The sequence below is a fragment of the Lynx rufus genome, unplaced genomic scaffold (assembly GCF_022079265.1).
Source record: "Lynx rufus isolate CCGP_SWC_20201006 ecotype Redwood Valley unplaced genomic scaffold, mLynRuf1.p SCAF_1, whole genome shotgun sequence".
Lineage (NCBI taxonomy): Eukaryota > Metazoa > Chordata > Mammalia > Carnivora > Felidae > Lynx > Lynx rufus.
In genome coordinates, this window is record NW_025814823.1 from 82439865 (window position 1) to 82459495 (window position 19631).

A 19631-nucleotide genomic window follows, 5' to 3' on the forward strand; every position below is an offset into this window, starting at 1 on the left:
CAGCAGCAAAGGTTAGTTGTTATTCAGGAAGGCCTCCTTGTGAGCCGCCCACTGGAGGCCTTCGTGCAGACCTGAGAAGCGAGGGAGTGAGCCTGGGGGCTCCGGGGGCCACCGGCCTGCTCAGAGGTGGCCTTCCGTGGAAACAGCGCTGCCGCCGCGGGGCCGGCCCCAGCCTAGCCGCCAAAGCGCCGTGTTAAACACAAAATACCAACTGCTCTTTTATTCACACCAGATGCTCCTTGGAAAGGACCGTGTCCAAGGTTATTTTTAACCAGAGCGTGCTCTCTTATCCAAGACTCACAGACAGAGACGGCCCCGAGCCCTCAGCAGCAAGTCTGGGGGGCTCCCCTGCCCCCGGGACTTGGCTCAGACCACACAGAAGATGCGGGTGTCACACAAGAGCCCTTTATTTCCTGGTTTTCTGTCACTTGTTGCAGAAGGGTTTGGTTTTAAAGATCTAGTGTGATTAAAAACCGTTGGCCGTGAGGCGAAGTGCCGTGCTCTCTCTCGCTGCTTCACAAGACCCGGTGCCGGCGGCCCTGCCCTCGAGGCGGTGGCCGGGTCACGCGTCCGAGCACAGCTGTCGTGGTTAGTTGTGTGGGCGTGAGTGAGCGAGCAGCGTTAGTTTTGCACAGAGTGAAGCACGCTGATTGTCCCGGAGACTGTTTGTGCCACTGTGTGTGGAGGCTTGTGGATAGCAGACCCCGCAAGAGGCTCTGGGTCTGGGTTAGGGAAGGACAAACATTCTCAAAGGACAAACAGGGCATTTCATTCGGCAGTTAGGGCTCTGAAATCAGGAGGAAAGAGTTAAGAGTGTGATTATGGCTGATCAGGCGTGTCGCACGCTCAGGAGGGCCGTGGCCAGCACGTGGACCCCGGGGCGCCCAGAGCTGGACGCGGCTCCCTGAAGGGACGTGGTGGGAGAGCTTTACTTCTCCTGAGTGGACAGGCGGTAAAGGGCTTCGCCCAGGCGTGCCAGCTCCTCCTTGTGCTCCAGGTCCTGGTACAGGCCCGTGGGAACCGCGTCCAGGCCGTGCAGCAGCCCGAACAGGCAGCCCGCGATAGTCCCTGTGGCCCCGCTCTCGCCTGGAACGGAAACACAGGTCCTCAGGGGCCCCGGGACCTTGTGCTGCCGGAGCCTGTGGGTCTTTCCTGCGCACTGTCACCCCCAGACCCTCTTGCCAGGGGCCCGTCTCAGGGACCTCTCTGGGCAGCTCCCTCCCTCCTCGCACAGCCGGATGCACGTGAGCGTGTGCCGATGCCCGTGCTGTCCTGGGGCCTGGGCGCTCAGGGACCTCGTCTGTGGGGTGGTGCTGGCGTCTCTACCGCCTCAGCACCAGGAACTGAGGGGCTCCGATGTCCACGGATACTCCGTGCCCAGCACGGGGTGACGTCTGCCTGGGGTCCCCTTATTTTACATCTGCGGGGGACAGTGGGCACCAGGAGGGAGCAATCCTGCCCAGCCCTGGGACAGTCCTGGCTACCACCTGAGGGCTCGAACCTGGGGCCAGCGATCCAAAGTGCTGCAGAGCTCTCTTTGGCTACAGAGTCCGTGGGACTGTGCACGGCCCGTACCAGCAGGACCCAGTGGCCTTGAAGGAGAGGGGGCCCACACCCTGCTCCTCGGATGCCATTTCTCTCAAGCTCAGACTGGCACAGCCACCAGAGGCAGCACCACGCCCAGAGAAGGACCCACATCCTGGGGGGTCAGAATCCGGACATCCTGGGCAGGTGCTTCGGGGTGGGAAGGGGGTGCTGGTCGCACATCAAAGAAAGCAATCTCACCTCCATGACACATGGCCCGCTGGCAGAGCTCTGTCCAGTTGTCCCCAGCTCCTAAGAGAGCGTCGTAGGCAATCATGGGGGCATCATGGCCCCGCCGGCCCCCTCGGCCTTCAGAGCTCCATTTCCGGTAAGCCTAGAACAAAGAGCCAGGGGTCAGGGCATATGTGGTCACAGGAAAACCAGTGCTGCTTTGCACTGGAGCCCGTGCTCCCGGAGTTCACCTGTGTTGTAGGCACTGCCCCAGGGCTGGGGTGATGGTGCGCAGGAAAGACCCACTTCTTGAGGCTCCTATGGATGCAGACACTCCACAGAGAAAACCCGAGCCCATGTTAGGGTAGCCAAAAAGTCTGTGGGAGAGTCAGCACCCAGCAAGGGACGGAGAGCCAGTGCTGAGACTGTTAGGACACACGCCCCTGGTCTGTGCAGGGCACAGGGCGAGTGGGCGCCAAGGCTGGCTGGCGGTGCAGAATGACACCCTGCAGGTGCGCCACGAGCAGAAAGCCTGTGAGGTGGACGCTGGAAGGTCACCCCCCTGTGCCTTAGCAGCAGACTCAGAGTTGGTTTGGGGACAGCGGCACCTCCCTGTTAAGGATCACACGCCTGGGCCTTCCAGCACCAAGGGGAGGCGAGGGAGATACGTGGAGGTACACAGAGGGGCTGTGGGAAGCACCTGAGGAGGAAGGGTGGGCCCCTGCTCTCCCCCTGCACCTTCCCGACACCTGGAATGCAGACGTGCTGGCTGGAGCCAGAGCAGCCAGCGTGGATTACAAGCTGTGCACTCAGAATGGCAGAGCGGCCACACAGACGTGTCCTCAGCTCTCACTGCAAGCGACTTCCAGCTCAGCTCTGGGCTCCGGGGACATAAGCAAATAAGTTTCTATCAATGGCTAAGCCACAGCGACTCGGGGTTTTCTCTTGTGCTACCAAACCCGATGCCGACAACGTCAGTCAGCTCTCCCAACATGAGCAATGAGAGTGGTGTGCACGTGTGCACGACCTTACTCATCGGATACAACTTCATGCCCCGGTGCCTAGGAAACAACGAAGTGAAACCGAGTGTCTTCTAGCAATGCCGTACTTATAATGAGGTAATGAAAACATGAAGTACTCTGTTTCACACATGCTTCCTCCAGGAAGTATTCCAGGCCCCCTGCCGCTGCCGGGAGAGCCCCCAGCCCAGGCTCTAGAGGTGGCAGAAACAGCCCAGCTGCAGCGGCTTCTCAGTGGGGATCCCGGGCAGCAGGACCCTGCCATCTGCTGTCCCCACCACTTGGGCACAGCAAGACTTACCTTTTCTCTCTCCTCCGCGTCGTAGCGGTCAGGGAAGGTGGCTTTACTTCCTGTATCTTCGCTGATTTTTCTCTCCTCCAAGTAAAACTGCCATTTTGCCTCAAAGTAAAACCAGTGCTCCTGGTATTCTAAACACAAACAACAGGGTGGGCTGCACACGAGGGCCACCAGCCGGGGCGCAGGGACGGCGGGGCAGGGGCAGAGGCAGGAGACGGGGGCCAAGCCTGGTGAGGGGGCAGAGGATGGAGGCCGCTTTGGAACAAGAGTGAGGAAGCTGTGAGTGGGGGACAAAGCAACCGAGAAACTTGCTTCGCTGACTTAACAGGGACTATGGTCCTTAGAAGAGCATATTGTCTTGAAAGCTCTGACCCTGTATCTTCTCACCGAAGCGACACAGCCTGCAAAGGGGGGCGGAGGGCGTCTCCTTCTCGCTGCCTGTCACCTGGCGTGCCAGCCCCAGAGGAAGGACTTGCCCATGTCACGTGGGGTCTGAGCTGCAGCTCCTCGGACACAGATGTAGGAACGTGCTCTGCCCTCCAAGAACCCGGGAGGCACCAGCGCCTGCTCGGCCCTCCCGCCGTGGCGGCCTCCTTGCCAGCCTGGTCCTGAGGGGTGCCCAGTGTGCCCGTGGGAAAGCCCCGGTTCAGGAGGTCTGCTCGTGGGCAGGAGCAGAGGACAGAGCTCCAGGGGACCAGCCGGTGGCTGCAGGCAGGCCCCAGACAGGCCCTGGGACAAGGCTCCCGGTCCTGAGGGAACCACAGGCCCTTGGAAATGCTGGCCCGACTCTGCTTCACAAAACTAAAAGCAGAGCCTACCTAAGGTTGAGGCAAGATGACAGAAAGTGAGGGAAGCAGCGGGCAGGGACAGGGCTCTGCCAGTGCACTGTGGCCTGTCTCCCAAGCAGGTGGGCCACCAACATTGGAACGAGACGTCCAAGGGTGAAAACAGGGAACTAATTTGCCAGTTGTCCTTACTGACGATGGACATTGTCACCACTAAGCAGAAGGCCCTGCAGGAATAGAACACTGTTTTCTCGGGACGATTTGGGTTTCTGTTAAAAAGGGCATGTGTGCCTGGGTGGCTCAGTCGGTTAAGCATCCGACTTCAGCTCAGGTCACGATCTCGCGGTCCGTGAGTTCGAGCCCCGTGTCAGGCTCTGGGCTGATGGCTCAGAGCCTGGAGCCTGCTTTCGATTCTGTGTCTCCCTCTCTCTCTGTCCCTCCCCCGTTCATGCTCTGTCTCTCTGTGTCTCAAAAATAAATAAACGTTAAAAAAAAAATTAAAAAAAAAAAAGGGCATGTGTCTGGGGAAGCTGGGTGGCTCAGTCGGTTGAGCGTCTGACTCTTGATTTCAGCTCAGGTCATGATCTCGGGGTTTGTGAGTTCGAGCCCCATGTCAGGCTCTGCACTGACAGTGTGGATCCTGCTTGGGATTCTCTTTCTGTCTCTCTTTGCCCCTCCCCTGCTCTGCCTCTTTCAAAATAAATAAACTTTAAAAGAATCGGCATGTGTCATAGGTCATAAAACTCCAGGTTAAACACATTTAAAGTTAAACAGAAAAAATAAAGTCTCCAGTTTTCTGACCAATGCCTGTCCTCCCTGTCCTGTCCGAGGAGCATCCCCGACTCCGCGTAAGCACAATCACTGCATGGCCCACAGCAGCCACGCGTCCCCATCTCTCCCGCGGGAGGAGGTGACCCTCACAACCCAGTGACCGCAGGCAGCCCCAACCCCTCCAGAGCCCTGAGGCAGGAGTGACTTAAACCAGTCGAAAATACGGCCAGTGTGGCGCTATGTTCTATAATTAGTTTATAGAGGGACGTGTAAGCTCACTGTGGGCACAAGGCTCTCCGCTTCTCATGGGAGCCGGGCCCTGTGGATAAGAGTTTCCCAGCGCTATCTCCTTCTAAAGTTGTTCTAGAAGCTTCTTGAGAGGCACTTAGAATGAGTCCCTGCTTGTCAGATGGTGACAGGAAAGTGATTCACTGATTGGTTCCCCGTCTCAAGACTGCAGCCTCGGGCTGCCCAGAAAGCCCACGGCCCCATTACCTCACTCACACTCGTCTCCCTCTGCCTGTGACAAACGGCTTTACTCCAGACATGCCCCTGGGCTGTCCCTCCTAGGGGTGAAAGAACCTTCTGGAGCGTAGCTGCCTGAGGAGGAAGCCACGGGTCTCCCAGTCCCCCACCTGCCTCTCGCATTTGTCTGCTCCGGGCCGTGTGGGGGAGGAGCCTGCTGAGAAGCCACTGCTCACCTGGCCACCAGCAACATCGAGGTCCCCTAGGACCTCTGCCGGACCAGCTGATGGACACCTCGCCGGTGGCCAAAGAGGGTGCGAGCCGCTTGATGGGTTTGGGATAACCAGGAACAGACAGACGTTCCTGGACGCAGATGTCCCCAGGGGGCACAGACCCCTGTGTGGCCTTCATGGCAGCTGGCCACAGTGGGGAGCAGTGCAGACCCCGTGTGTCTGGGGAATGGATGACCAAGGACCACCCGGAACAGCGACCCGGCTGCCGTCAGAAAGTGGGAGGGTGGGGTCCCTGCAGAGGCCAGGGCGGGGGAGCAGCACTGGCATTGCGCCGGGTCTCCTGGCCAGGAGGCCCTCTGCCGGGGACGCCTTGGGCCTGCTTTGTGGGTCAGCCTGCTCACATGGGGATGCTCTAGGTTTCACCACGGGACCAACAGACCTCCAGCTCTCTGGGAATCGGGTCTAAGTGAATGACACCAGCCTTTCTGCTGTCAGCTCGGGCGTGATGGGAAGAGAGGTCGGGCTCACCTGCCAGGTGCCGGATGGTCTTCTTACAATACTCCTCTGCCAGCGGGACCGTCTGCATCATGTCTCTGCCCCACTGCTCCAGTGGCTTTCCTTGCGCGGCGTAAGATGCAAACAGAGCCGTGCACAGGGACCCGAGGAAGCCTGGAGGGCACAACAAGGGCATGTGTGTGCCAGATGCACCCTTGGCAGGTGCAGGGTCCTGGGCTGGCGCTTCCCGGGCTCTGCCTTCTGTTTCCTGCACACAGGCACATCACACCCCCCTAGCAAGGCTTGTTGTGGGGACAGACGGCTCTTTTTTTTTTTTTTTTTTTTTTTTTTTTTTTTAAGCAGGCTTCATGCCCAGTGCAGAGCCCAGCACGGGGCTTGAACTCACGACCCTGGGATCATGACCTGAGCTGACATCAAGAGCCGGACATGCAGCCAACTGAGCCCCCCAGGCGCCCCGGGGACAGATGGTTCTAAGCACAGGGGAGCGACCACCAGGCCAGCCTGAGGCACACAACCACACAAAGACCACGTCCACCCAGGAAGAGGCACGGCCATCTCGAGAGATGCTCTCAGTGGCTTCTGGCCACTGTAAGGCACCACTACAGGCGGAGTGAGTGTCCAGTTCTCAAACCCAGTGTCAAACGAGGGTGTCCCCGGGGGGGGGGTGGCACGGCATGGCCCTTGCAACCTCAGGGCCACGCCAGTAACAGTGGACACTGAAAGTGGCCTTGAAAGAGGGGAGCAGCTGTGAGAGAGCAGCTGGCAGCCTCTGGACTTGGGCTGGGGAGGGCGTGCGCCTGCCTTCCACCTATGGGAGTAAGACGTTCAAGCGATTCTTCTTATTTAAAATTAGAAGCTGACTGCCCTTCTAAGTCATGACTCTGAGTCAGGTGCTGGGGCCCCCGCCTGCCCTCCCTGTGTGAGGGACATACGGACACTCTCTCCTCACGCACCGCCATCCTGTTACGGGGGGGTGGGGGGGGGAGAGAGGCATGACGATTAGGTGTTCCAGCTCACACAGTCTGGCTCAGGCCCCCGCCGGGCACGGCACTGGGCGGCAAGCAGTGCCCAACACGTGTGATAGAAATTCGGGTTCCCATGGCTTTGCTCGGAGAGCTGGTGCTTTGCCTTTATTCTGACATGCCTGGCACCGAAACCAGGGAGAGTCTGTCCAAGCTCATCCCCAATCCTGCTTTTAGGGCAAAAACAGCATTTAAGCAGAACCGAAGACTGAAAAGCCCAAGTCCGCCCAACAAGTAAGGCAACAGAACAGCGGGTAGGATTTCCGCACAACCGCTGGGCGCGGGCGCCGCTGGCACAGCCTCACCTGTGGGGTGGTTGTGCGTCATCCTGCCGCACTCGATGCTCACTTCCACAAGGGTCTCCAGGCGCTCCGGCTTCCAGTACCGCATGCCGATGCACATGGCTTTGGTGGCAGCTCCAAACCCTGAGCCTGCAGGGAGCAGAGAACAGCGATCTAATGTTCACAAATGTCCTGAAAATGTACACAATGTCGTGCAGTCCCACGTTTATCGCAGCATCATTTAAATGAGTGAAAAACGAGCAGGCGACCCAGATGCCTGAAAAAGGAAAACAGATCAAACAAACTGCAAAGCACCCGCACTGGAAAGTTAGTTAGGCACTAACACAGAATTCTCGACGGCCGTGTGCTGCTGCTGGGAAAGCAGACGAGGTGTCTGTAATCGCACGTGCTCTCTTTTTAGAAACCGTTTCGTGGAGTTATAAGGGACACGTGATCAACTGCACACATCCAGGCGCGCAAGGCGGTGAGCGTGAACACATGGTGCGTGCACGAAGCCCTGAGCAGAGATGGTGAGCGTATCCAGCAGTCACTCCGAACGTCTTCTTGTGCCTCCCGGCCTCCCAGCGGCCACTGGCCTGACTCTGCAGGCCAGTTTGCATTTCCCAGGGTTTTATGTAAGTGGAATCATGCAGAATAGACTCGTTTTTACCTGGCTGCCTTCACTCAGAGTAACCCTCTTGACACTCCTCCGTGTTGGTGCAGCAAGACTGCTGTGTGGAGGGGCCACCGCCGGTCTGGCCACTGACCCGCTGCTGCACACCTGGGTTGTTTCCGGCCAGAGGCTATCACAGACGACTCCATGGACACTCATGACCAAGTCCTTGTTTGGACATATGCTTTCTTGGGCAGACACCTCAGAGTGGATCACTTCGCTCACGTTTAAGGAGCTGCCGAACTGGCTTTCAAAGTGGTCATCACGTTCTACGTCCCACTGGCGGCCCCTCTGTGTCCCGGGTGGCACTTCACGGTCCGCCTTTCAAATTCAGCCCATGCAGCGCTGTGTCTCCTTGGGGCTTCATTTTCCCAGTGACGGATGGTGTTGAGCAGGTGGCCACAGGCATCTTCCTTGGGGGATTGTTTGTTTAAATAGTTCTCTCGTGTTTGTACTGGTTGTTAGCTTTCTTTTAAGAGTTCTTTACACATTCGGGGTACTTATCAGATGTGTACTTTGCAAATATTTTCTCCCACTCTGTAATTCACCGCTTTATTCTTCTTAACTGCCTCCTGGAGAGCAGAGCGGGTTTGGGGAGTGTGTGTTCGCTTGGCTCCCTGGAGAGCTGTGTACACTCGGCATGTCTCTTCTTCAAAGGTGTGGTAGGGTCCCCAGGGAGGCCATCTGAACCTGGGCTTTCCTTTGTGTCTTGCTGTTTAGATGCTCTCCTTCCTCTGGAGCGACCTTTGGTAGTTTCCGTCCTGCAAGGAATTTGTCCATTTTATCTAAGTTGTGATATCTATTAGAACAAAATTTTTAATATATTCCCTTATTTTCTGTAGAGTCTGCGGGAGGTTGCCCGTCCGCTGCTGGTGCTGGTACTTTCCGCTCCTTTGTCCTGATCAGTCTGGCTTCAGCTTCATCAATTTCTTTATCTTCTCAAAGAATCAGCTCTTGGTTTTGTTAATTTTCTCTACTGTTTTCCTGTTTTCTGTGGGATTGACTTCCACTCTGACCTTCATTACTTCCTGTCTTTTGTTTCCCTTGGGCTTAATTTGCCCTTTGTTTTCTAGTTTCCTTAAAAAACATTTTTTTTAATGTTTACTTATATTTGAGAGAGAGACACAGAGTGTGAGCAGGGGAGGGGTAGAGAGAGAGGGAGACACAGAGTGTGAGCAGGGGAGAGGCAGAGAGAGAGGGAGACACAAAATCCGAAGCAGGCTACAGGCTCTGAGCTGTCAGCACAGAGCCTGACGTGGGGCTCGAACTCACGGGGTGTGAGATCATGACCTGAGCTGAAGTCAGATGCTTAACCGACTGAGCCACCCAGGCGCCCCCGGTTTTCTAGTTTTTTTTTTTTTAATTTATTTTTTTTAATGTTTTTATTTATTTTTGAGACAGAGAGAGACAGAGCATGAGCAGGGGAGGGGCAGAGAGAGAGGGAGACACAGAATCTGAAGCTGGCTCCAGGCTTTGAGCTGTTAGCACAGAGCCCGACACGGGGCTTGAACTCACGGAGTGTGAGATCATGACCCCTGAGCTGAAGTTGGATGCTTAACTGACTGAGTCACCCAGGCGCCCCTAGTTTTCTAGTTTTTTAATGTGAATATTGAGACCTTAATATGGAAATCTCTGCCCACAACTCTGGGTTTGTCAATTTCTCTTGCTGTTCTACTAGTTTTAGCTTCACATATTGTGAAGTCTTGTTGTCAGTACAGGAATGTTTGGGTTTGGTACGTCTTCCTGATGAATGGATGCATGTGTCATGATGAAATTGCCTTCTTTTCCCCTGGCAACATTCTTTGCTCCAAAACATACTTTTTGTGATGTTAATGGAGCCACGCTGGCTTTCTTCTGACTGGGGTTGGCATGGTGCACCTCTTCTCTCCCTAACCTACCTGTGCCTTCATATGTAAAGTGCACGTCCTGTGAACAACCTAGAGTTGGGACTCGTTTTTTTATCCCATTGGAGTCCCTGCCATCTATTTGGAGTCTTTAGACCATTTACATTTGATGTGATCAGGGTCAAGTCTTTTGTCCTGTTATTTGTCCCCTTTTCTGCCCATTTTGGGTTCAAGGTTATCCAACAGTGAGGGCAGCTGCCCATCCCATGTGAAGATTTCCACTGTGTGGAAGTTGGAAGGTGGAGGATGGCACCCACCACCACGAGAAGGAGCCCTCAGACCCTCAGACCTCGGCAGCTGCAACTTCTCCCGTCTGGAATTGCCCGGCGGGAGGTGGGGTGGGGGGGCACATAACACAGGGACGCAACACGGGGTAGCACTTCCTTCCAGGAAACAAAGCCTCGCAGGGAGACCTGCGTTGGTAGCTTGCTCTGGTCTCCCATGGCAGTGGCCCCTCCTGCAGCCGAGGTGGGGCAGGGATGCTGCACACACCCCCTCGTGCTGCAGGGGAGACGAGAGCCTGCAGCTCTCCTTGTAGGGTGGCTCCCCCTGAGGGGTTGGCTAGGGTCGTGTGGTGCTCATGCTTAAGCACTACAGGGAAGGTCACTGCATGCCTAGAAGACAGGGACGGTTTCTCCTGATGAGGGGGAAGAATCCAAGGCCAAGGGACAGCCTCGCACCTGGTCTCCCCCCGACGGGATGACGCAGCCTGGGGCATTGCTTCCCCAGCAAATATTTCTAAATGATTCCACTTCTCTTTTCTTCGCTTATTAGTTATAACTGTTTTGTTGTATTAGTGGTTGCTCTGGGGTTTTGAGTGTCTGCCTGGGACTTACACTTACCACAGCCCACCTCACACCGCCACCCTTCCCAACCGGCCTCCATAAGGTAGTGTCAGACACCTGCTCATAGCATTTTATAAACCCGCAGTACCTCATCATTTTCAAGTCAATTATCTTTCAAAGAGATTTCAATAGGAAGTTAAAAATTCTTCTGTATTTACCCACATAGTTAGGATTTCCATCCAAGTTCTTTGCACAGACCCGGATTTTTGTTCCATGTTGGTTTCTTGCTGCCTGAGGGACTGACTTCCGTTAGCCCTTCTCCATGTGGCTCTCCGGGTGACAAATCCTTTAGCTTTTGTTTGCCTGGAAAGGCTATTTGGTCACTGTTTCTCTAAGAAACTTTTTTGGAGGCAGCACTCCAGGGCGAAGTAGTTTTTCTTCTGTGCCTCAGTGACACTGCCCACGAGCTCTCCGTGCGTCACTTCTGACAAGAGCACCCTCCTCACTTTGGCAGTCAGCAACAGAACACACGTCTCTCTCCTGATTGTTAGTTTTGAGCAATCTGACTGCCAGCTGCCATACTGTAGTTTTCTCCGCGTTTCTTGTGCTTGGAAGTTCCTGACTTTCTTGGATCTGTGGGTTTACAGTTTCATCACATTTGGAGAGATGTGGGCCACTATTTCTTCAAATCTTTTTTTGTTCCCCTGCACGCTGTCAGGGAGCCTGTTACGGGCATGTTAGGATGCAGTAGTCGTCCATGGCTCTTTTCATGATTTTGGATTCTTTTTTCTACATGTGTCCCATTCTGGATTGTTCCTATTGTCGTGCCTTCAAACCCATTAAATTTTTCTTCTGAAATGTGCAATGTGCTGTTAATCTCAGCCAACACATTGAGAAACTCAGGGATCTATCCTCGGTATAAACTCAGGTTGGGGTGTGTCCATCCTCCTTATAAACCCTGGGGGGGGTGTCAATCCTCAGTATAAACCCAGGCAGGGGGTCCAGGACCCCAGGAGCAGGTGCCCTGGAGGCAGACTCTGGCTACGTAAATACATCAGCACATCAAAGCATCCTGGAGATAGACATTTATGCTAGTTGTGTAAGTTTTCCTGATTATTTGGCAGAAAATAGCCACTTAGAGGGAAAGCGGTTGAAAATATTCCTTAAAATGAACCCCAGATTGGTGTCACACCATCAGGGAGGCCGGCGTCCTCTATGTGGAAGCCCCGGCAAGTCCCTCTGTGTCACGCAGACCTGCAGGTTAGTGGGGTGACACGTGGGTTAGTGTCCAGGCCACGCTCCAGCATGCACTTTACAGGGAAAAGACAGCACCCCTGACCCTTCTCGTTGAAAGGCGTGTGCCAGGCGAGGAGATAGTTATCCGGCTTCAGCTGTGAGCAGCCTTCCAGGGTAGCTGGGTCAGCCCAATGTTCTGGAAGCTTCTCAAGGACTTCCACGTAGCGCCTCACCATCTCTCGGTAAAGGTCATCCAGGCACCAGTAGTCTGGGGAGGAAAAGGCAGGGTTAGACTGAGAAGGCAGGAGGGCTACTTGGTCAGCCCCCAACCCAGCAGGGACAACAGAGATGCAGGCGGTGGAGGAGAGGGGGCTCACAATCCCCCACAGTCTCATGGAGTCCCCCACAGGCTCCCACAGTTTCCCAGAGTCCCCCACATTATCCCACAGGGTCCCACAGGCCCCCATAGTCCCCCACAGTCTCCCAGAGTCCCCCACTGTCTCTCAGAGTCTCCCACAGGCTCTCACAGTCCCCCACAGGCTCCCACAGCCCCTCACAGTCCCCCACAGTCTCCCAGAGTCCCCCACATTCTCCCAGAGTCTCCCAGAGTTCTCCACAGGCTCCCACAGCCCCTCACAGGCTCTCGGAGTCCTCCACAATCTCCCAGAGTCTCCCACAGTCTCTCAGAGTCCCCCACAGGTTCCCACAGCCCCCCCACAGTCCCCCACATTATCCCACAGGCTCCCATAGTCCCCCACAGGCTCCCAGAGTCCCCCACCATCTCCCAGAGTCCCACACAGGCTCCTACAGTCCCCCACAGGCTGCCACAGTCCCCCACAGGCTCCTACAGTTCCCCATAGGCTCCCACAGTCCCCCACAGGCTCCCAGAGTCTCCCACAGTCCCCCACAGGCTCCCAAAGTCCCCCACATTATCCCAGAGTCTCTCACAGTCTCCCAGAGTCCCCCACAGGCTGCCACAGTCCCCCATAGTCTCCCACAGGCTCCCACAGTCCCCTACAGTCTCCTACAGGCTCCCATAGTCCCCTACAATCTCACAGAGTCCCCCACAGTCTGCCACAGTCTCCCACAGCCCCCCAAAGTCTCCCATAGTCTCCCAGAGTCCCCTATAGGCTCCCAGAGTTCCCCACAGGCTCCCACAGTCCCCCACAGTCCGCCACAGGCTCTCACAGTCCCCCACAGTCTCCCAGGTCCCCCACAGTCTTACAGAGTCCCCCAAAGTCCCCACATTCCCCCACAGTCTCCCACGGTCCCCCCATTGTCTCACAGAGTCCCCCACAGTCTCCCAGGTCCCCCACAGCCCCCCCACAATCCTGGCTCCTAGACCAGTGCAGAGTGCATACAATTCACTCTAGATTTTATTCAGAAGTCAGACATTAATTAGAGTTGGTGTATGTGCCTCATACTCTGGTTGCACAGGACAATCTAGAAAAACCCACAACCCTCATTCCCTGCTAAAGGTTCTGTCCATGTGACGACAAGCTGGCCTGAAATCTGCCTGGTCCTCGGGCTACTGGAGACCCACGCCTCCACGCGGCTGAGCCCCTCCCATTTCCACCCCCTCTCTCGCTCCTGGAAACCCCTTGCGCTGCCCCACCAGGCACTGATTGGTCCAAACCACACTGTGTGTGACAGCGTTTGGGGACAAGCATGTCTCAAGCCCCTTGAGGATCATAGGCATGGAGGGCAGAGGAGCTGACTCACTGGCCACCTGCAGTCTGGGGTGCCGCCCCCCGATACCGTCAGGCTCTTATCTGTCACGGTGGGTTTTACAGGGAAGGCTCCGGGGGTTAGGTTACGCAACTTGCCCAAGGCCGGAGATGGTAAACAGAGTCCGATGGCAGGCCTGAGCATTTCTATCATTAAAGTAATGCACAGCAAGAGCTAGAGGACACCTAACTCCAAATTTGGGGTCCAATCTGCCTCGTTCCATCAGAGAGCAGGGCTGGTGGCGACAGGGTCACTGTGCCAGGCTAGCTGGGCAGATACTGGGCGTTTCCAGTGTGCCTTTTTTGTTTTAGTGAGAGCACATGAGCAGGGCAGACAGAGAGGAAGACACAGATCTGAAACAGGCTCCATGATCAGCGCAGAGCCCAACACAGGGCTCAAAACCAAGACCCTGAGATCATGACCTGAGCTGAAATCAGTCTACCAACTGAACCACCCAGGCGCCCCACGATGTGACTCTTAACAGCCACCAACAGACTAATTCTGTACCCAATCTGCATTTCAGGCCTCAGGAGCTGGGACTGCCCCTGACTGCTCGGGGCACATACCCCAACTCTGGGGACTCTGGAGGAGGGGAGGAGGCCGGGAGGGGGCAGGGAGACCCCCTCTCAGGCCGCCGGAGCTATGAGCAGGCAGTAGAGGGGTCTTCTCATTAGGCGCCCAGGGTCGGGGTCCCACTGTGGAGGTGAGGGAGGTGCATTTGCCAAGTCTCTGCATCATCTGGGACGAAGGCCTCCGTCCCTGCAGCCGTTAGGGCAGGTGGGCCCTCATGCCCTGGAGGGTGGACTTGGTCCTCAGTCCTTCCGTCCCTGCTTCTATGCCCCGCATGGTTGGGTTCTGAGCAGAGGCAGAGAGTGCGCGGCCAGACCCGAGCGCAGGAGGCATGGGCTCTGCGAGCTGCGGGGCCCATGAGCCACTGGGATCCACTTAGCCCTGGGGCACCAGCAGCACCCGTTACAAAACCTTCTTGACTCAGTCCACGGTTAGTGAGCCTGGCCTTTCCAGACCCTCTCAAATAATTCATTTTATTCTGGAATCACATCCTTCTAAAGGGGGAAAAAACTCCTTAAAAACAAAATGTCAACATTCTTCTGTGGGTGTCCAGTTCGAATTCAAACGAGAAGCAGACTTTGCAAAGCTGCAGGGGCCAAGGAGCCTCTTGCCAAGGTTTTTCTGGTTGAAGACACGGCTCGTCAGCTCATTCTTCTCTGCCCTCACCACCCAGTCTCCTAAGAGACAGATCTGCTCACAAAAACCCTGTGTGTCTCCCAACCAATGTCACCATAAAGAAACGGCAGCATAGCAAGATCGAGTAGCTTTGTAGTAAAAAGTCAACTTTCCAAAATGCTGTTACCGCCAGCGAGCCAGTGATGGAGGAAGAGGGAGAGGTGAGTCTGGACAGGCCTGGTCTGCTCACGCGTGGGCTGGGCCCTGCACTCCCCTGTGGGTTATGGACCATGGCATCTGCCACCGCCCCGATGGGCTAATGCCCCCCTCCCTCCAGTGCTGCCGTAGAGACAGGGTACCCTGCCTGGTCCTCGGAGCAGGACATTTAGAAAGACAGACATTAACTATCGTGCCATGAGCCACCTTCCCTTAATAATTTATTAAGTGCAGGGGTGCCTGGGGCAGGGAGGCTCAGTCAATCTTAGCTCCTGATCTCAGCTCAGGTCCCGATCTCACAGTTTGTGGGTTCAAGCCCCGCGTCTGGCTCTGCGTCGACAGTGTGGAACTTGCTTGGGATTCTCTCTCTCCCTCTACCCCTCCCCCACTCGCACTCGCTCTGTCTCTCTCTCAAAATGAATCAAGAAACTTAAAAAAATAATTTACTAAGTGCCCATGCCGCCCCACTTGATCTCACTTAACCCTATGATGAAGGCGTCATCATCCTTAAGTACAGTGCAGGAGGGAAAGCAAGGTCAGCCGTTTTCAGGCCAGTGAGCCGTGGAGAACCAGGACTGCCAGGCTCTGGGGCCCCTGTGGCTGAGCCCCCTTCTCATCCTCGGGTGACGGGCACAGGGCCACACATGCAAGGGAGCCTCTGGTAGGTGTGCCCAGCGAGCTCATTGGGCAAGCTGCACAAACTGGATTGTCCCCCGCCCTGTGTGGTATTGGACACTGCTTCCTAAGCCAGTATCTGATCTCATTCCCAAAAGTAGGACATCCCACAGGCTGTCCCTGTCCTCGTATCACACACTAGCACAACTGCATAGCCACACGGTTGGTCGGCCTACGGCACCCAATAATGGGACTTCCTTGGAAATGCCACGCCACAGTTTCACTTTGAGAAAGTCTACCTGTCCTTGGAAAGCGTGTTGGAGAACCACCGTCCACTGGGACCCCCAAAATAGTTGTGTGGCCAGCGACTGCGGGTGGCTGGGGCAGGGCTTAAGAACTTACATGTTGGAACCCAGCTATCTGGGTTCCAGTCCCTGCTCAGAGTCTCGCTTGGCTATGTGGCATTGGACAAGTTACTTAACCTCTCTGTGTGTCTGTTCCTTTGTCTGTAAAACTGTAATAATGGTGTCAGCCGTCAGGGTATGCAAGGGCCAGGGGATGGTATACGTAGATTCAGAACAGCGCCTGGCCCCTGAATGGCACCACATCAGGGCTGTAGCCATTACCATTAATGCAGCTCAGAGGCCCCTTCTCTAGGCTACAATTTGCTATTTAGAGAAAAAAACTGGGCTGTTTGACAGCTAAATTTAAATAAAATTTCAACTTGTATTTTTAGTGACTTGAAAAACTATGCCTGCTTGTGCTTCTGGAGGCTAAAGTTAGGGACATCTTCATGAACGTCCCCTTGTGGATTGCGGACCAGAGGGTGCTGTGGTCCCCAGCACCCCACTTCCCACAGCCAGAGGCGCAGGGTCCCCTCCTTGGAAACAATGCCCCAAACACTCTCCGTGCTCCCATGTGAGGTACTCCCACAGGCAGTCCCCCCCACATGCACATTTCGCACTGGGGTAGATGATGTCCTATGTCTGTCAGGAGGGCTCAATCTAATCTCAGAGAGCATGACACGGTCAGGATTGCGTGACCCTGCTGGCGTCTGTCCTGGGCGCCTACACAGGCAGACACAGGCCGTGGATCCTGCCATTCACAAAAGAGACGAGGGCAAGGAGAGGACACGTGGATGGCATCAGACACACGTGGAAGGAGCGGTTGTGAGAGTGAAGGCCCGCTGCGTGCAGCTTCGGGAAGCCAGCAGGTTCTGCGTCCAGAGACAGGCCCTCGTGGGGGCGGCATCGCTGCTCTGGCTGCCAGGATGCGATTTCACACTGCTGGGTCTGCCTGGGAGCCCGGGAAACTGGGGATATTTGGACTCAAAGACACTTCGCCGCCTCATGCGCTGGGCGCTATCTTATCTGTGTCCTCACCCTCGCCAGAGCTATTTTGGAACGGGCTGCGGCGAGGACGGCATTCCTGCGGAATGAGCACAGAGCTAAGCTGAGAGAGCCCACGGCCGACTCGGACGGGCACAAGGGCCCAGACACGAGGCCTCGTCTACCCAGCCGTGGCCCCAGACTTTCATTTGGCAACGGCACACTAAAAACACCTACAGGTTTTCAGAGAGCGTGTACCTTGTAGGAAAGCTGTGCTACACGTATGTACACCCACGGCTTCTCTGAGAATCAGCTGGCATGTGAAGGATGGTCCTAGAAGCCCCCCGCCCCCACCCAGCCAATGCCACAGCATCGTCTCAAGACACATTCGTGTGTACACACACATCTGAATCCTACTTTGGTAGGTGGCATTCTGCCTGAGCTCATTGGGATTTAGAAGTAATCCTCAAACAATATTATCTTAATGGATCCAAATTTCAAAGGGCTTATTATTTTATGTTCTTTTGAAATAAAATCAGACGTCTTAATATCTGCAGTGAAAAGTTGAACCCTCACCCCAAACCACCAAGAGCAGATTTAACTGGTTTTAACCTTAGAGACACCAGGCTCAGCCTAGCAGACGTTTTACAAACACAAATGAAGAGTCACTATTCAGAGTAAAATAACCCAGACAGACCGTGAGAAGCGCCGTCTGACCAGGGAGGGGACGCTGGTGGGTGTGAAACCCCCTTCCTGCGGTGGCATGGGGGACAGGGCTGGGGGCTCACCCGCTGTGCGGGGCTCTGGGGACCGGGAGGGGGGTAAGAGGGGCAGGGTGGCCGGCTTACCTGTGGTCAGGGCCGCGGCCGTCGTCAGGTGCATGATGGTGTTGTCACTCACCGGCCACCTCTCCCGGGACGGCACCAGCTGGTCCTGGCCCCCGCTCGCCCGCGGCTCCTCCTGGACCTTCCTTCCGGAAGCGCTGCTGTCCTTGCGGGCGTTTCTGTGCCCGAGAGCGTCCCCCACCGCCCCCAGCAGCATGGCAGCCTTGAACTTCTCCATCTCGGGGTAGCGCCCAGCCCCTGGGCCCCGCGGAGCCGCCCTCCGTGCGCCCCGCGGACTCCGCGCCGACCCTGGCTGCTGGCAGGAGCTCCCCGAGCCGGGCGCGCCCGTGTCTCCGCAGGCGGCGCCCTCCCCTCCGCCCCCCTGTGCCCCGCCAGGAGCCACGTGGACGGCGACACCGGCTCCTCACCCGGGGAGCCCGCGGCCTGAGTCAGCGTCCGCAACAGCTGCGGACGCCTCCCCGCGGGGCGGCGACCTCTAAGCCTGAGCCCTTGGCTGTTCTGGAAGGCGCGCGCCTTTCTACCGCTCCTGCGCGGGTTCCAAGGCGCTCCGCCTGGCGGGGAGGGGGCGGGGAACCCTCGCTTCAGAAGAGCGCACAGCACGGTGGTCCCGCGGTCCCCTAGTCTCGTCTGCCGTGCCCCCACCCACACCCAGGACGCGCTCCTGCATCCTCTGCCCCAACAGCTCTTTTTCTCGTTTCAAGTCGACAGAATCGTAGCCTGTGACGCCTTCCCATATGGCTTCCCTCACTCAGCATAGCGTGCAGTTTCACCCATTACGTGCACGGTTTTAGTTTTTGGGAAACTTTTTGATGCCTGAACGTGTTTGGTAGAGAACTCAGAAAATGCACGGTGCACGGGAGAGAAGCCCCTCTAGCCTCAAGGAGGCGTGTCACCGACCCCTCTCACCTTGCTGTGCTCTCCCGTGGCCGGGCTCCAGATGGCAGCGGTATTCAGACCCCCCCCCCCCCCCCGCCTCGTTTCCGCATTTGGATCCGGATCCCGGAGAGGACGCTGAGGGGTAGGAGGAGGCTAGGGTGCGTGTGAATGTGCAAACTGGGCTCTGGGTTTGGAATCGGGAGTTAGGAAACTATCCCCCTCGTGGGCCTCGCTCCCCCCTTGGCCCCTGGGACCTAGTCACTCACCAGACCAGAGTGGGCCCCATCACACCTGGACTTAAAAAGCACATGTGACAAAAATAACATTTCTTTCAGTAATAACAAGATACTGAGCTGCCCTTAAGCACACAGAGCCAGCACAGAGGCCTGAGGGGCGAGGCACACCGGCTCCTTGTCCACACTGCAGCCCTCTATCCAGACAACTGCCCTTCATGGGTGGAAGAGTGTCCTTTGGCAGAAACAGCTACTGTTGAGGGCAGAGGAGGTTCCCGGCTCATTTCTCTTGCTGACCCTGAGGCCATGGAAACCTTTCCTGAGGTGGCCAGCCGCTCCCCCACACCGTCCCTGCCTTGTCCAGCAGCACTTACTGAGCCTGGGCCGAGCTCCTCCAACCACGGTGTGCCTCCCCCCATGTGGCCTGGACATGCACGAAGTTCAAGTGAAGCAGTGACGTGAATACATCCCCAAGATGGAGACGGGGTCATGTCTACTCCGGGAGACACAGGTAACACGTCTTTATTCAGCCTGTTCTATTTGGGGGACTCGTGTATTCTCTGTATATTCCTGGTTTGCATGTCCATGTGTCCTCCCACAGGATTCCCAGCAGCTCAGGGAGATTCTGCCGGTTACAAGAGAGCTACAACTCTTCACACACAACCATACTTATTTAATGCACTATGCGGTCACGGAAAGGAAACTAAATGGCCAAGCTTTGTGTATTGGGGTGCGGCCATCTACGTGAGCAGGCAGGCTGAACATGGGTGGGGTGTCCCCAGAGGGGCCGTTTTCCCGCTGGTCCCGTGGCATCCAGCAGCATCTGAGCAATCGAGAATAGAGTTACAAGTGTACCACCACT

At 56.2% G+C, this 19631-nt stretch overlaps 1 protein-coding gene across 1 annotated transcript; it reads right to left on the reverse strand.

The window, feature by feature from the left end:
- Window positions 1-928: 928 nt before the first annotated feature.
- Window positions 929-17877, reverse strand: ADPRHL1 (ADP-ribosylhydrolase like 1). Its single transcript, XM_047086805.1, has 7 exons — window positions 17664-17877; window positions 11847-12011; window positions 7170-7295; window positions 5855-5995; window positions 3076-3203; window positions 1786-1918; window positions 929-1086 (listed from the first exon to the last, which is right to left on the reverse strand). The coding sequence occupies exons 1-7, from the start codon at window positions 17875-17877 to the stop codon at window positions 929-931; spliced, it is 1065 nt and encodes a 354-aa protein (XP_046942761.1).
- Between the last annotated feature and the right edge of the window lie 1754 nt (window positions 17878-19631).

Coding starts and splice junctions, on each gene's coding strand:
- ADPRHL1 (XM_047086805.1), bottom strand. CDS start 17,877: ATGGAGAAGTTCAAGGCTGCCATGCTGCTGGGGGCGGTGGGGGACGCT. Junction 12,012..17,663: donor GGCCGCGGCCCTGACCACAG/GTAAGCCGGCCA, acceptor TTTCCTCCCCAG/ACTACTGGTGCCTGGATGAC. Junction 3,204..5,854: donor GACCATCCGGCACCTGGCAG/GTGAGCCCGACC, acceptor GTTTGTGTTTAG/AATACCAGGAGCACTGGTTT.